The sequence below is a fragment of the Gobius niger genome (assembly GCF_951799975.1).
Source record: "Gobius niger genome assembly, chromosome: 23".
NCBI classification, from domain to species: domain Eukaryota; kingdom Metazoa; phylum Chordata; class Actinopteri; order Gobiiformes; family Gobiidae; genus Gobius; species Gobius niger.
Window position 1 is genome coordinate 1,701,197 of NC_136874.1, and position 17,273 is coordinate 1,718,469.

Consider the following 17,273-nt stretch of genomic DNA (forward strand, 5'->3'; position numbering starts at 1 on the left):
GAGACACTGCAGGTGAATAGGAACAAAAAAAAATGTAGAGATGTCAATTTGAAACTTTTGCTGAACATCACAGATATAAATATGAGAACATAATGTATTGCACTTTTTCTGTCATTTTATGTTTTCACATAAAAATAAGGCATTTTGAGCATTAAAATGGCCAAAATTGCCTATATTTTGGGCAACAAAATCAAAATAATGAATTAAGCCAGATTAAAATGTTATGGTTTTATTTTATTGATTTTTTCAGAGGGGATTTTGGATATTTTGTTTAGTTTTTCAATAAACTAATCATCAGTGAAAAAATCTGTAAAAACTCAAATTCCACCTGTTTTTTTTGTTTCAAAGCTGAATAAATCAGGCTAGGAATTAGATATTAAAAAATCCCTCTGAAAAAACCTTCAAAACCTTGTTGTGTCTCAGCCTGTAAAGTGTGGAGTCTGTGGGAGCTTCTATAAGGGCTCAGGCTCTGCCCGAGTGCGGCTTCTCTCATTCAGAGAAAACCAGCCCTGAAGTTTTGTAGCGAGTGCGCATGCTCGGCCCGTTCTTCCACTTTTCCGCTCCAGCGTCTCGTAGGAGGAAAAACACCATATTTGGGTGAAAGCGTCATCACGGGGCCCCTTAGCAGGACACGTGGATGTAAAACCTATCAATATTTATGAATGAAAACCCGCGGGAAAGACGGACTTTCTACGCGGCGCAGCAGCTACTTCCGGGTCGCCCCCACCTCGCAGACAAAACATCATAAAATAAACATCATGCGGGTGAGTTTTGTCATTTTTATACTGACATGAAAACTAAGATGTAAAGGGAGGAAAATAGATACAAATCTCCACTTCGACCACTGCGTGAAAAATCAATACTTTCACCTGCCGTGTCTCGCCTTAATTCAGATTGTTTTGTATCATTTCAAATTCAACATAAAGAAGCTTCATATAAGCGACTTTTCTCACTCACTGGATGTTCATGTCGCGTTTGAGTCTCGCTGAATCATAAATCAGGATTGACAGATTAAAGAAGCCACACAGGGCTGACACGCGGCCACCAGGGGGAGCAGATTCCCCACGATGAGCCCTGACAGAGCAGCGATCCATAAACCCCTTTGGTCAGGAGGGAAGATGCCTTTGTGTTGTAGAAAAACCTTGTATTTCGACATTACATTTCGGGTCAGAAGGTCTCAAGATGGACGCCGGAGTTTCCACGGCAACAACGGCCACACTGTAATTATGTATCTGTGGGGGCGACGGGGGCCGAGTCCTTTTCTGAGAGGTCGGACGGAAAAATTGTTTTGTTGCTATGGATTCAAACAAAGGTAATGACACACGAGCGGATTTAAGGCCTTTTTATTCCATTTTAGAGCAACCTTTTAAAGACCAGACAGGTACACATCAACTCGTCTAAGCACAGATCTCAGAATGGAAAAACGGTGGCCTGTTCGAGTAGTAAGACCAGGCTGTATAAGTCCCATGGTTCTTACAGTCTTCTCACGGGAAGGCAAGGATTCTAAGTGACAGAGAAGCTCCGGGATTCATAGAACTGTAGTTACACACATGAACCTTTGCTTTATTTCATCCTGAATGACCCCACAGTCCCCAGAACTCACTGAGTGGACTCTGAAGTCTCACTAAACACTGGTGCAGACAGACAAAAACCAGAAGAAACTCACTGCAAAAGGTTCATACTGTCTCCGTAGTTTACAGCAGAACTTAATAAATCTTCCCCGTAGTCCCTCTGGGGGTAATACAAGTGTTAATGGGATGATTGGGGGGTCTTTCATCTCCCCCTGGTGTCTCGGGCCAGAAAACCACACTTGTAGCTTTTCCTGCACCGGGTCAGAGGCGCAATACACACTAATGGAATCATGAAGAAGAAGCTAACAGGCTAACGGGCAAAGCTAACTGCGGGCTAGCACCACTTAAACCAAGGGCGTAGGTTTGGTATTGGTGGGGACACTTTACCCCATGATCTCCATTGTGTAATTGGATGAACAATATCCCTCTGTCCCTTTGTCTTTTCTGTCAGCGTAGGGCATGAGTTACTTAGTCCTGCTTTAAACCATTAAAGATTGTTGACGCTTCTGAGAAAGATCACAGGAAGTGATTGATCAAAACTAGTAAAGCAGGTAAACAAACTAACAATAAAAAAACCCAACAAGAACAATATAACAGGAGAAACACGGGGAGAGAAACTCCACGCGGGATCGAACCTGGAGCCGTCTTTGCCACCGATGTTTGTCGCCATAAGACTGGACGATACAGACGAAACAGAACTTCCATCCAACTCAAAGAACAAGGTCCAATATCAGCACTTAAAAAAACCCTGAAGTGGCCTTAACCCTACAGAACACTATGGCCGGGTGACTTTCACATGTGTGTGATGTTCCTCATGCTGAGTTTCTCTGAGTGTCCTGGGTCTCTGAGCTTCAGCTCTGTCTGGGACATCTCTGATGGCCTGGGTGTTTCTCCTACAGGCTCATGTTTCCATAGGGGAGGGTTAATGTATTTATTTATTTATTTGCTCCTGTGTCTCTGGCCTCACAGTAAGTGAGGAACACTGAGTTATTTATATTTAGGTTCTCTCTCCTGAAGGACACTGAGCTTCACAGCTCTCACAGATCCAGGAATGGGTTGACTAAAAATCATTACTTATTTTTTTAAAAGAGGGTGTGTTCTGCTTGTTTCAGTCACATAGCACCAGTCTATATCACACTACAATGATGACAAACCTTCTGTTGGTCTGTAAATGCAGTAAATTAGAATAACTGCCTTGTATAAAATGTCTCTCTCAAAATGGCTGTAGTGAATGTCTTGAAATAGGCCTCTGTCTCTTTAAGAACCTCTGAGCCTTTCCGACACGCCCCCTCCACACGCTGTCTGTGGCATCAGTGGGGAGGGGGCTCTGCTGAGGAGCAGTGGTTGGTTACTCGGCTGGTGACCAAAGCTCGGAGGCGTCTCCAGGAGGTGGGGGCGTTCCTAGGAGGACTCAGGCAAACCTATCCCTAAAATGGCCGCCATCAGAGTTTTTACAGATTACTCAAAAATACGTGAATGTGCCAAGGCAACACTTCAGCCATGTTTTTAATGAGAATGACAGAATAACATGATGGAAAGCTTGAAAAAGCCCATTTTGCATAATACCCCCCCTTTAAGGTTTTTTTTTATTCCCAAATTCCTAATTTAGGATCATTTTTATCTGGTCCTCTCATGATGCTTTTCTTACATTTTATTAGACATGACACAGTTTAATATAAAAGACTCACATGTGTCACGTATGTCATGTAGAGATAGTTCTTTTTATCGGGTGGATTATCTCAGGTAAAAATCCCCCGGCGTGAGTGACGGGGTTATGGATTTGAGCGATAGGGTTAAGACACATGACTGCAGGCCTGTGCGCCTCATGCGCCTCATGTGTGAGACGGATCCAAATGCAGCAGGAAACTGCACCTTATTAATTCAGAGTTTTGTATTTTTGTTTGTGCAGACGCCACACGTCCCTATTGAGGCGAAGTGTATTGTTGGCGTCTTTTCTCTGCCGGGGTCTGATCTTGGGGAGAACGCCGTCCTGCTGTTTCTTTTCTAAAACACCGCGGGAAGCCTCTAATCTCCCTCTTCAGAGAAAATCACGACGAGATCACATCACAAACAACACGGCGAGAAACAGTGAGAGGTGGAAACACAAACAGGACAGAATAATGGAGGCTGATGGCGGAGCAGCTGCCATTCAGGGAACTGACAGACGCGACACCGGCGTCACATGACCTTTGAATTACAGTCATTTTCTGCCATTTCACTCGTTCAGAAGCAGCTCTGACTCACGGGTTTGACACAGGCAGAAAACAGCAAATCAAACGGAGGACTTTTAATCTCTCGACCCGCAGCACGTTCCCTCCAGTTTGGAAACGCAACAAAAAAGCCTCAAAATGAACTGATTAAAGTGCAGCAAAAAAGTGACAAACGTGTACGTGAAGAAGGTGCGACAACACGGCAACAAAGATCCGGAAACATCAGCTTTTCTAGGTCTTAGCTTTCAAATGAGTTTGTCTCTGAGGCCAAAACCAACTTCCCGCATTTTTTTCCCACTGTTTCCTAATTTTTGCCAATTTTTTCAATGAGTATTTTTTGGTTATTTTTGCCTACATTTTTTTCTCATTTTACCTATTTTTTCGTCTTATTTTATCTCATTTTTTATTACTAATATTCTCTGTCTTACCCCCACAAACGTATTCCACACAAACAACATCCAAAAGCCCACATTTAAACCTGGCTCGATCCGTTATTCCGATTTTGTTGTTGAAAATCTGTTCCTGTCACGGCTCTGACGAGGCTTTGAAACCAGAACGTCACGTCTTGTGCCGTTAGTGTTTTTGAAAACCTCGCTCCTTTTGAAAAACACGTCTGACACTTTAGTTCCTCGTGCGAGACGCTGCAGGTGGAAAAGGGAAAATGAGTTTGAAACTTCATCTGTAGATCAGTCACAGAAACGTGTTGGAAGTTCTATGTTTTGTTCGTAAAAATAGTTTCAGCGACGAAATCTAACAAATGGACGGAGCCAGATTGAAGTAAGGATGAAACAACGAGGAGCCGTGTGTAGAAGCCATACACACCTCCGACCACCGTGTGATGTGGTCGGCTGTTATGTGTAGGTACCTCCCACTGCTTAAGGGGGAGGAGCACCAGGTGTTACAGGGGGAGGAGCTACGGTGTCAATGAAGTCAATCTATGGCAAATAAAGGAACTTTGTTCAAGTATGGAAGTATTTTAGACTTCTATTGGAGGAGGCTCGTGTCAGAAACCCATTGACACTTTGTAATCAAGTGGCTTTGTGGCTCAGGCTACTTGGCGGCTACGGTTATAGAGCTCCACAGTCCCGCCCCTTGCAGTCTTGTTGCTCGGGTCCGGAAGCTAAAAATCCCTGTCTACACGACCGTCGATTTTCCAAGAATTCAAATATTAGGAGTTTAACGTCATCGCAAAAGCTAATCAGCTCTGTAGCGATTCATGACCATAAAATGTTTCATTTCAATCCAAAAAGAAGACGACATGTTGAAGAAAAGGCAAAGGTACAAGGCTGTGACATCATTCACTTCCTGACTATAGAAACTCCGTATCCCAGGAACCATTGCGACATCGCGCCCGCTGGTCAAGGCCACCAGGTTTTCAGCAAACACGGCCAGTTTCTTTTACTCTGCAGACAAAAGTTCTATATTATTTCACTATTAAACAATCTGAATCCTGCCATTTTATACAAGGCAGTTATTCTAATTTACTGCATTTACAGACCAACAGAAGGTTTGGTCATCACTGTAGTGTGATATAGACTGTGCTATGTGATTGAAAGAAGCAGAATACCCCCTCTTTAACACAAAATCCATCTCATTCACTCCCGTCAGTCAATAATGAAGCGTTTATCTGATCAGCTGTGTCATGCGTTGCTATGGCGATGCCACAGCGGAGTGATATCCCAGTGTTTTAACTACCGGACTACGTGTGTGGTTATACCAAAATAATGCACGCCTGTTACCCCCCACCAGCCAATCAGAATCCAGTATTCACCCAGACCATGGTATGAATGTGTTTAAACTGTTGTTTAAATCATCGACTGGACTGGGTTTTTGTGAAGTTGAGGACGTTTCAACAAAGAAACTTTCCACAAAAGGTCGGAAAAAACCAAAGGCCGCCGGCTGCTCTGCTTTATGCCCACGACACTAGAGGCCGCCATTCCTGCAGTACCTCCATATCACCACTAGTCTCCCATCGAAAAGCATCTCACTTTAGACACGCTAAAAACAACTTTAACGCCTGGTCAAGAACTCAAGAACTCATTTTTCATTCTGAGTTTGCAGAAAAACGGAGCCGACGACGTAAAGGAAGGAAGGAAACGTCGAGCAGATTTACAAACTCTATCTCTACATCCATCTGCCGTATCGTGCGGTTTTTGTGATTAAACACGGCTTCACCTGCGAGGCCCGGGCCGGGATTTCCTGCCTCAGACCCGGACCTGGACTTACATTTCCTGTGTCTGAGCCAGAGAATTATCTCACAAGTATTTTCATATCAGGAGCATTCGTCACCGTCTGGACACGAGCCTTATTATACCTACAAGAATATATTATACCTACAAGAATATACTATACCTACAAGAATATACTATACCTACAAGAATATACTATACCTACAAGAATACACTATACCTACAAGAATATACTATACCTACAAGAATATACTATACCTACAAGAATATACTATACCTACAAGAATATACTATACCTACAAGAATATACTATACCTATAAGAATATACTATACCTACAAGAATATACTATACCTACAAGAATATACTATACCTACAAGAATATACTACACCTACAAGAATATACTACACCTACAAGAATATACTATACCTACAGGATCAGGCCCAGAGCTGGGATATACTATATCAGACAGATTTACAAAAAAAGACAAAGAAATATTGGGATTGAGAAAAATTGGGGATATATTTTGAAATAATGGAGGAAAATAGAGAGAGAAAAAAAAATAAGTGGGGAAATTGGGAACAAAATTGGAAAAAATGGGGAAAAATAGGGAAATAATGTGGAAAAAACTTGAGAAACATTGGGTAAAATTATAGGGACATTAGGAAAAACAATGGGAAAAAATATGGGGAAATTGCAGGCGAAAATTTTTTGGAAATAATGGGGAAAAATAAAGAAAAACTGGGAAAAAAATTGGAAACCTATGGGAAAAATTAAGAAAAATAGGGAAATAATTGGGAAAAGTATGGGGGAAAAAATAGGGGAAAATGTGGAAATAATTTGGAAAAATAGAGGGAAAAAAAACTAAATATTGGGGGGGGGGGGGGGGGGGCTAAATATGGGGGAACATATTTTTTGTTCTTTTGTCGTCTATCTGTTTGAGTCTGGACAGTTTTCTGAGCTTTTATAAATGAAACGATGTCGTGAGATAAAACTTTCAGACATAACTTTAGAACGGAAAGTGATGGAGACTTGATGATGATGATGAAGGTGAGCAAGACTGGACTCTGGACTCACCAGTGAAGTGCGCCGCTCCCTTGGTTTGGTCCCAGGCCACGGTTCGGCTGCAGGAGATGGGCCCCGCCAGCACCAGCAGCACCCACAACATGGCCGCCCTGTAAACACACAACACACTTTACTCTTGCTGCTCCAGGAAGTCAATCCAACATGGCCGCCCTGTAAACACACACAACACACTTTACACCTGCTGCTCCAGGAAGTCACTCCAACATGGCCGCCCTGTAAACACACACAACACACTTTACACCTGCTGCTCCAGGAAGTCACTCCAACATGGCCGCCCTGTAAACACACACATACACTTTACACCTGCTGCTCCAGGAAGTCACTCCAACATGGCCGCCCTGTAAACACACAAATACACTTTACACCTGCTGCTCCAGGAAGTCACTCCAACATGGCCGCCCTGCCCACAGTAAGAGCACGGTCAAAAACAATTACACACAGTTATGGCTGAGAACCGTCAAGTTTTTTTTCAATATCGGTACTTTAATGATACCGATGATTTTCGATACCGATACTGAACGATACTTTTTCCAATACCTACACTAAAATATTTGTCCTAAAGAACCAGAAAACAGAACAATAATGTGTGGAAAGATTTGCAAATGTACAATATCAGGTTCATCTCCAGTGTCAAGACAAGTCTGAAAAATGGAGAATAATGAAAAAAAAAAAGAGAGAAAAAAAATAATTGAACAAAAAAATAAAAAAGGGGTGAAGAAATAGGGCAAAAATGTACAGTAAGGAACCAGTCCCCCATTCACTCTCTCATTCATACACCAGTGCACGCAGACACAGGAGGAAAGATGGGTGAAGTGTCTGGCCCAAGGACACAGCGACAATGTACATTTGCGGGAACTGGGATTCGAACCCAGTTCCCTAAAAGCTCAAAAGAAAAGCGCCAAAATAGAAAAACGAAAACGAGGATGAACACGGGACAAAAATGTGCCGTAAAAGCAACAAAAAATGTGACAAAAATGTGACAAAAACGTGGCATAAACGCGACAAAAAACAACAAAAACATGACAAAAAAGAGACAAAAACACAGCAACAAAGCAATGAAAAAACAACAAAATCATGACAAAAAGTTGCAATCACTCTTATAGGTCTTAGCTTTCAAATGAGGCGTTACACTGTTGCTCTCCAGTTCAGGAGCTTTTAGATTTGGGTAATGTCAATGTGTGCATTTACCCTAATTTGGGCCACACTGGTCAGAGTCCAGGGCCGTTTTTAAGTCCCAGTCCGGCCCTGCCACCAACTGCACCACCGTAGTCACACCGGACACCTGCTCCTGACGGGTATTTCTGTCTCATATCACTGAGAATAAAGCCTGGTTTGTTTTAGACCAGGGGTGTCCAAACTTTTTTCATGGGGGGCCGCATACTGAAGCGTACACAGGGTGAAGGGCCATAGATCGGTGGTTAGTGCCGCAAAACCTTTGACTATCAGAGGTTTAAATTGCGCCTCACACCTTTATTTATGCTCAAAACCTTCATGCCAGCTCTGTCTCACAGTAAAAGGTTAGTTGTTGTTAGAATTGTGTAGAATTATTATATTTCAAATAAAAAGGACTATCTCTGATGATGTGTCCCGATTCAGCAAGAAGGCAGAGGGCCACCAAAAAATGGTCTGAGGGCCGCATTTGGCCCCCGGGCCGCACTTTGGACACCCCTGTTTTAGACCGTGCGGATTCAGAGAACCAGAGTTACTGAAAGTAACTCATGTCACTATAGAGAGAGTTTAAATGAAGCCGATGACACACACTCAGAAGCTTCTTGAAAAGAGTCTCAAAATAACAATGAAAACGACAAAAATCAACAAATAAAGCCACAAAAAACCCAACAAAGCAGCAACAAATGAGCGACAAAAACATTCCAGAAAAGTCATAATAACACAACAAGAAAGTGACAAAACCGAGCCATCAAAAAGTTACAATCAGTCTACGTTACTCTGTTTCTCTCCAGATGAGAAGCTTTTAGATTTGGGTAAAGCTGGAGTAAACGTGCTGGGTTACGGCGGGGGGTGTGGGGGGGTAAAAGCTCCTGTAGCTCCTCAGAATCCGCAGATCTCTCCGTATAGACCTGCCTCAGTCAGATGATCCCAGACGTTGTTCCCTCCGCTCGCCTCGGCTCCGCTTTATGGCTTTATCGGCCCGTGTGAAGGCGGCTTTGTTTCATCGCAGTCATGGGACGCTCACACGGGGCGTCTCTCTCTCATCCCAGACACACTGAGCCAAAGGGAAACGCCGCCTCAGAGAAAACACTCTTGTATCTCTTATAGTCGCTGGGTCAGTTTTACAGATGATTCAGCTCCAGGGCATAAAGTGACTGAGTGCCATTTATCCAGACCCTTTTTCCTGATATTTGTAGCACCACAGCGTCTTCTATGTGATAGTTATGGACACATGGGTCACATGAAAGACGAGACTCTCAGCTCTCCGAAAGAAAACAGTTTAATTCTGCCCCGATTCCTGAGAAATCTGAGCTAAACAGAGGCGAGTTTGGATTAAAATCACAGATTCTTTTTCTAGATTCGGAGATAATTAGTGTTTTATGCAACACTCTCCTTTCTGATTAACTCCTCTCTCCTCTCCTCCTCTCTCTTCTCCCGATCCCCTCCTCTCTCTTCTTCTCCTCCTTCTCCTCTCTCCTCCCGATCCTCTCCCCTCTCTTCTCTCTCTCATCTCTTCCCCTCTCCTCCTCCTACTCCCTCTTCCTCTCTCCTTCTCCTCCTCCTCTTTCTCCCCTCTCTCTCTCTCTCTCCTCTCTCTCTCCCCTCTCCTCCTCCTCTTTCTCCCTTCTCCTCCTCTCTCCCCTCTCTGTCCCCTCTCCTCCTCTCTCTCCTCTCTCTCTCCCCTCTCTGTCCCCTCTCCTCCTCCTCTTTCTCCCTTCTCCTCTCTCTGTCCCCTCTCCTCCTCCTCTTTCTCCCCTCTCTCTCTCTCTCCTCTCTCTCTCCCCTCTCCTCCTCCTCTTTCTCCCTTCTCCTCTCTCTGTCCCCTCTCCTCCTCTCTCCCCTCTCCTCCTCTCTCTCTCCTCTCTCTCCTCTCTCTGTCCCCTCTCCTCCTCCTCTCTCTCCTCTCTCTCTCCCCTCTCTGTCCCCTCTCCTCCTCCTCTTTCTCCCTTCTCCTCTCTCTGTCCTTCTCCTCCTCCCTCCCCTCTCCCCCTCTCTCTCCTCCCCTGTCCTCTCTCTCTCTCCTTCTCCTCCTCTCTCTCCTCCTCCTCCTCTCTCTCCCCCTCTCTCTCTCTCTCCTCCTCCTCCTCCTCTCCCCTCTCCTCCTCTCTCTCTCCTCCTCTCTCTCTCTCTCTCCTCCTCCTCCTCTCTCCTCGTCTCTCTCTCTCCTCCTCTCTCTCCTCTCAGACTAACACAATGCCACCTCAGACAAAAAAACAAAGCAGAAATGCAATAATATATATGAAAGTCCAGATTGTGACTTTTTACAAGCCTTGATCTTCATTTGTGTCTCTGCTGTTCATCAGATCTGAACATGAGGCGTTTCACAGTGTGGAGTTTCATAATTAAAAAACCCATCACGTCACTCATGTGTTGAATCGTTTTGGAAACTCTTTTGCTCAGTCGTGTCGTTCAAACCGGGTCAAACGAAGCCGTGACTCGGTCCTTCCCCGAGGTCACGCTCTGCACATGCTCAGTGCGGTCGACGCCGGAGCAAATCTGATTAACCTGTAATAGGATTGAAGTTACGCTAAAGGAGCAAGTCATGGGCGAAAACCAGGATTAACACGGGAAAATTCCACAGAAACACGCGTGTGCGGGGTGTGTGTGTGTGTGTGTGTGTGTGTGACCTCACAGGCAGCGTCTCTTCCACAGAAACACGATAGAGGCTTTTATCTCCAGACTCGCCCTATCACCGTCTGCCACAGGCTCAACGGACGAGCTGCGAAAGACTGTGGCGGCCGATAAACCCGACTCCCGTCCAGCACAGCGCTCAGTACAGACAGAGGAGGAAGGACTGAGGGCTCTTCACCTCACAACCCTCCAGTCTGGCTTGAAAAAAGTGTCAAATAGCGACAAAAACGAAAAGAAAATGAGAAGAAAATGAGGACACAGCCACAAAAGAGCTCAGTTTTGTAGGTCTTAGCTTTCAAATGAGGCCTACGGGTGTTTTCACGAACGTCACAAACCTGGCTCAGACCTGGATCTCATGCTCTTTATACGAAATCCACACTCCTGCCTTACATTTCCCACCTCTCACTTGAGATCATGTTGGGATTAATCCCGTAACCCTGTCGGATGGGATCCAGATCTGTTTCCTTCCAAATTCTAATTGAGGCTCACAGCCCATAATCTCCTCCTTTGTTTAGATGTGGATGGCCTTTGGATGGATGGATGGATGGATGGATATTTGCAACAATAGGAGGTTTTCTCTCCTTCAGAAGGTGCTGATCTCCTGCCTCATGGAGAAGAAGCCCAGCTATAGCTTTAACCTCGGGGTGCCAGGTGCATCGGTCCCTGGTCTAAAGCTAATAACAGGATAAATAAAGTCTAACCTCTTCACTCCCACCTGAACGGAGCCCATTTTCTCCAGTTTGGCTTTACCCTAATCAAAAAGCTTCTTGGGAAAAAAACACCAAAATAGCCACACAAAATGAGAAGAAAACAAGGATGTAAACGCAACAAAAATGTGACAAAAAATCAACAAAAATGTGACAAAAACTCAACAAAAATGTGACAAAAATTCAACAAAAATGTGACAAAAATTCAACAAAAATGTGACAAAAATTCAACAAAAATGTGACAAAAATTCAACAAAATGTGACAAAAATTCAACAAAAATGTGACAAAAACTCAACAAAAATGTGACAAAAATTCAACAAAAATGTGACAAAAACTCAACAAAATGTGACAAAAAATCAACAAAATCTGACAAAAATTCAACAAAAATTCAACAAAAATTCAACAAAAACTCAACAAAAAAATGACAAAAATTCAACAAAAAGTGACAAAAATCTCTACCAAAAATGTGACAAAAATTCAACAAAAAAATGACAAAAATTCAACAAAAAAATGACAAAAATTCAACAAAAACTCAACAAAATGTGACAAAAATTCAACAAAAATGTGACAAAAAAAAAAAAAAACATACAAAAGGTGACACAACACAGCAAAAATGCGAGGAAAAAGATCAGTTTTGTGGGTCATAGCTTTCAAATGAGGCTTTACACAGGCCTATATAATGGCCAAAGAGGACAGAATGCATTTGTTCTAGGCGGGTGGTAAGAAGTTAACACATGACATGAGACTGAATGAAGCCAGCGGGACCTTCACCTGGATCTCCGCGGCGTTCTGACCGTGCCTTTGACCACAGTGACCGCCTCTGGACCTTACGTAACAGCTCGATTGTGTCCATGCAGCTTAAACACACTCAGTCCAATCACTATATGAACAGAGCGACATCACACAGAGTTAATCCCCGGGGCCGCGGGATTAGGACATCTGTACAGGGAGGGAATATGCTGCTGCGCAAACCGGCAAAACAAAGGCTTTACCGGGGCAGCCAAACAAGCAAATATTGGATCAAAACTCTGGGTCCAGCCTTTTTCCACCGGGAGGAAGTTTACGTGTGATATGACAAGGCGTGGTCTTTGGAGAGAGAGATTTTCTGACAGGGATTAAGGCGAGAAAAGGAGAAATCACTAAAGATGTTCACTTGAAACTTATTACTGACATAAATATGAGCAGTTCTGTGTCGTTTTATGCTTTTGCGAGACATTTAATTAGTCAAAAAATGTTATATTAACCGGTGGCAAATTGACTTATTTATAGAAAACGTTTTGCAAAGGTTTGATCAGAGGGTTTCGGATGTTTTTGGAATAAAATGGTGGAAAAAAACTGCAAACATTTAACTTTTTTGTTGTTTTTCAAAGAATAAGCGCGAGAAAGACCAGGGAGCGCCTCGAAACTGCTACAAACATTTAAAAAAAATCATTGTTTAAGCTTTTCCAAACTCTTCTTAACCCACAACTTTCAGAACTTTTCTACTTGAGAAAATGACTCTCAATCATCCTAATAGTGAATGCCCAGCCCTGGTTCTGAGACTCTAAGATCCTCGGTCTGAAAAAATTAAATCTCATGTTTTAACTCAGTCTGGACGATTAGGATTTTAATTGATTTTATTTGAAATAAACTATAAAAAGTCTCCTCTTTCATATGAAGAAAACTGCTCAGAGTCCTGCTCATTAATATTCATAATGTAGCCTAACATTAGGCCCATTAAGAAACATAAGCCTTTATTTAAACTGTGATTTCTGTTTCAAAAGGGTTATAGTTTCATCGTCTTCATGCCTCTGCTGTGATTGACAAGCGTCTCCATGGAGACTCAAGGGAAAGGGGCGGAGTTAAATGGCTCAGATCAGAGTGAGAGAAAGGCACAGGGGCAGAAACTCCAGCGCGTCCTCTTAAAGCAGGGGTGTCCAAAGTGCGGCCCGGGGGCCAAATGCGGCCCTCAGACCAATTTTTGGTGGCCCTCTGCCTTCTTGCTGAATCGGGACACATCATCAGAGATAGTCCTTTTTATTTGAAATGTAATAATTCTACACAATTCTAACAACAACTAACCTTTTACTGTGAGACAGAGCTGGCATGAAGGTTTTGAGCATAAATAAAGGCGTGGGGCGCAATTTAAACCTCTGCTAGTCAAAGGTTTTGCGGCACTAACCACCGATCTATGGCCCTTCACCCTGTGTACGCTTCAGTATGCGGCCCCCCATGAAAAAAGTTTGGACACCCCTGTCATAAAGGGACTATACAGAGTTTAAAAATGCTAAATATAAGTATTTTCCTCCCCTACATGTTCCTCCATGTCTTAATGTGTAGACAGAGCTCAGACCTGTTCACCACAACTGCCTCTAAAATCCTGCTCTGTCACTCAGAAAGGTGTTACTTCAGGTCTGAAACGCCGTCATGCACGAGCTTAATATAGAAGCTGCAGTTACACATAAGCCCTGAGGTGGCAGCAGTGAGTACAAAATGACTGAATTGCATCTAGTCTCTTTAAAACACAACACTTAGTGAAGCAGCAGATGGTCAGGAGCGTCTGAAACGATGATAAAATGGCCGCACGTTGGGGGGACACGGGGGGGACGGACTCCATTATACCATTCAGCCATTTTCCAAATCATCTGTTTTTGAAAGCATGACTTATTGCATTTATGGCCCAGCCCTACGTGAACCCTCACAGTGTCCTGAGTCTGACTCTGACTCACAAACAGCACATGAGGCGCCGGCGGCCGTTTGGGCGACGTAAACACGGTCAGCTGAGACGCCGAGCCAGAACAAGGTTACAGAGTTTAGTTCTGGGGTAAGTGGATCTGAATAAGAACTGATAAACTGATCATTAACGTCCAGCTCTGATAACGTTTGGCCGACTCTCCGTCCGTTATCTGCAGATGTTTTATGGGACGCCGTCCACGCTCAGCAACAACAACAACGACAACAACGTATGTGACGCTCAGGGAACTTTACACGGACAGATACCAGTCTGAAACTCTGCTGCAGAAACATGAACATGATGATGACTCATGGACAGAGCCAGGTTTAAAGGGGGGTATTATGCAAAATGGACTTTTTCAAGCTTTACATCGTGTTATTATGTCATTCCCTCATTAAAAACATGGCTGAAGTGTTGCCTTGGCACATTCACGTATTTTTGAGTAATCTGTAAAAACTCTGATGGCGGCCATTTTAGGGACAGGTTTGCCTGAGTCCTCCTAGGAACGCCCCCACCTCCTGGAGACGCCTCCGAGCTTTCGTCACCAGCCGAGTAACCGACCACTGCTCCTCAGCAGAACCCCCTCCCCACTGATGCCACAGACAGCGTGTGGAGGGGGCGTGTCTAAAGGCTCAGAGGTTCTTAAAGAGACAGAGGCCTATTTCAAGACATTCACTACAGCCATTTTGAGAGAGACATTTTATACAAGGCAGTTATTCTGATTTACTGCATTTACAGACCAACATTGTAGTGTGATATAGACTGGTGCTATGGGACTGACAAAAGCACAATACCCCCTCTTTAACCTCTTAAAGCATTTTCTCCAGTTCAGCTTTACCCAAATCCTGTAGGCCAGTGTAACACCTCATTTGAAAGCTAAGATCTACAAAACTAAATTCTTTCATCATTTTTTTTGTTGGGCAGTCGTCTCATTTTTGTCAAATTTTCGTGACTTTTTTTGTCACTTTTTCGTCAAATTATTCGCATTTTTTTGGTCACATTTTTGGCCATTTTTGTCATTTTTTCGTCAATTTTTTCTCACTTTTTTCACATTTTCATCCTTGTTTTCGTCTCAGTTTTGTTGCTATTTTCACACCTGTTTTCCATAAGCTTTTGGTCTGGGGTAAAGCTGGAAGAAATGTGCTCGGTTCAGGCGGCAGTTAAGGGGTTAAAGTAGGATTTATTTTGTGACATACAGTATTAGATTATATTTCAGTTCTGGATCTTGTTTATTGTTTTTTTAATTCAAAAATCAGTCCAAAGGTGGAAAGTCTGAAGCCTCAAGTGGAGATAATGTGAGAAAAAGGGTTTTAACGACGCTTCACTGAGCTCCATGACGTCACAGGCTCTGAACCCCCCCTCCCCCCCGACCCGACCCACCCCGGGCGCTGCATCGATCGCGCTGCATCGATCGGATCCTGTCGATCGGCTGCTGATGTTTGGGGCCGGTCGCCGCGGTAACCGGGTAGCGAGAGAGACGGCGGTAAAGCCTTTATCTGATGGACCTTTGGGAGACGGCGCGATGGCATTTAGGGAGAAGATCAGAAGATCAGAAGGTTCAGGTTCACAGCAGGTTTGGTCCAGACTCACCCCGGTCACTCACAGGAATGTAGAGACTTCCTTCAGAGGCATCCTTATCTGGTCCCAGCTCCGGGGACAATTAAAAGGCCTAAACTGGAACTAAACCAGGACTAAACAAAGGCCTCGCTGTAAAAATCCGCTTTTATAAATATCCCGGGAATCACAGAATCACGAGGAAAGTTTCCCGGAATTATTAGAAGCAAAAGACTCTGACGTCAGCGAGCGGCGGAAAGAAGAGAGCTTTGTTTCAGAGCGGAGGAACTAAACCAGGACTAAACCAGGACTAAAGACAAACCAGGACAAAAGACAAACCAGGACTAAAGACAAACCAGGACTAAAGACGAACCAGGACTAAACCAGGACTAAAGACGAACCAGGACTAAACCAGGACTAAAGACAAACCAGGACAAAGACAAACCAGGACAAAAGACAAACCAGGACTAAACCAGGACTAAAGACAAACCAGGACTAAACCAGGACTAAACCAGGACTAAAGACAAACCAGGACAAAAGACAAACCAGGACTAAACCAGGACTAAAGACGAACCAGGACTAAACCAGGACTAAAGACAAACTAGGACTAAACCAGGACTAAAGACAAACCAGGACTAAACCAGGACAAAAGACAAACCAGGACTAAACCAGGACTAAAGACAAACCAGGACTAAACAAAACAGATCGAACATAATTTAGGGAAAAGGTAAAGGAAAATGAATGGACGTTTTACAAAGATTTGATCAGAGGGATTTCGGTTGTTTTTGTAATATTAAAAGGGCACGATTTCTGGGGTCCGATACCGATATGAAGGGGGTTGGCCGATACCCGATATATATAGGCCGATATTTGATTTCTTTATCTCTCAAATAGCCCATAGTTAAACATGTATCGATATACTAACGGTTTCAATCATAGAAATATAGAGAAATATTTAGATTATGTTTTTTTCTAAGGCCAATGTCGATCTGATCGATCGATATCGGCTGTTCGATATATCGGTCAGGCCCAGTTATTACAGTTTTTTAAGTTCGAACCTCAATAGCCAGACATGTCAGTATTTGTGAATGAAGAACCGTGGGAAAAACTGTTCAAAACTCTTCCAAAGTCTGAAGTTCTGGGTCTGAAGTTCTGAGTCTGAAGTTCTGAGTCTGAAGTTCTGAGTCTGAAGTTCTGAGTCTGAAGTTCTGAGTCTGAAGTTCTGAGTCTGAAGTTCTGAGTCAAAGTTCTGAGTCTGAAGTTCTGAGTCTGAAGTTCTGAGTCTGAAGTTCTGAGTCTGAAGTTCTGAGTCTGTTCCGTTGTTACGAGAGTGGAATGAAACGCTTTCGTAAGTTCCACAAATGTACAGTGATTTCAGGTCAATGGTTGTTTGTGCGTTAAACACTAAACCAAGAACATGTGACGTCTCTTTCCTCCGAAG

At 43.5% G+C, this 17,273-nt stretch overlaps 1 protein-coding gene across 1 annotated transcript in view; it reads right to left on the reverse strand.

Moving 5' to 3' along the window:
- crfa4 (cytokine receptor family, class I receptor 4) overlaps positions 1–17,273 on the reverse strand; it is a gene marked incomplete at its 3' end in the record, with an annotated part of 31,657 nt that overhangs the window by 9,851 nt on the left and 4,533 nt on the right. Inside the window, exon 2 of the mRNA XM_079581692.1 lies at positions 7,048–7,145. Within this exon, the coding sequence (XP_079437818.1) occupies positions 7,048–7,138 (91 nt within the window). The 5' untranslated portion in view covers positions 7,139–7,145. The remainder of the gene's footprint in view (positions 1–7,047; positions 7,146–17,273) is intronic.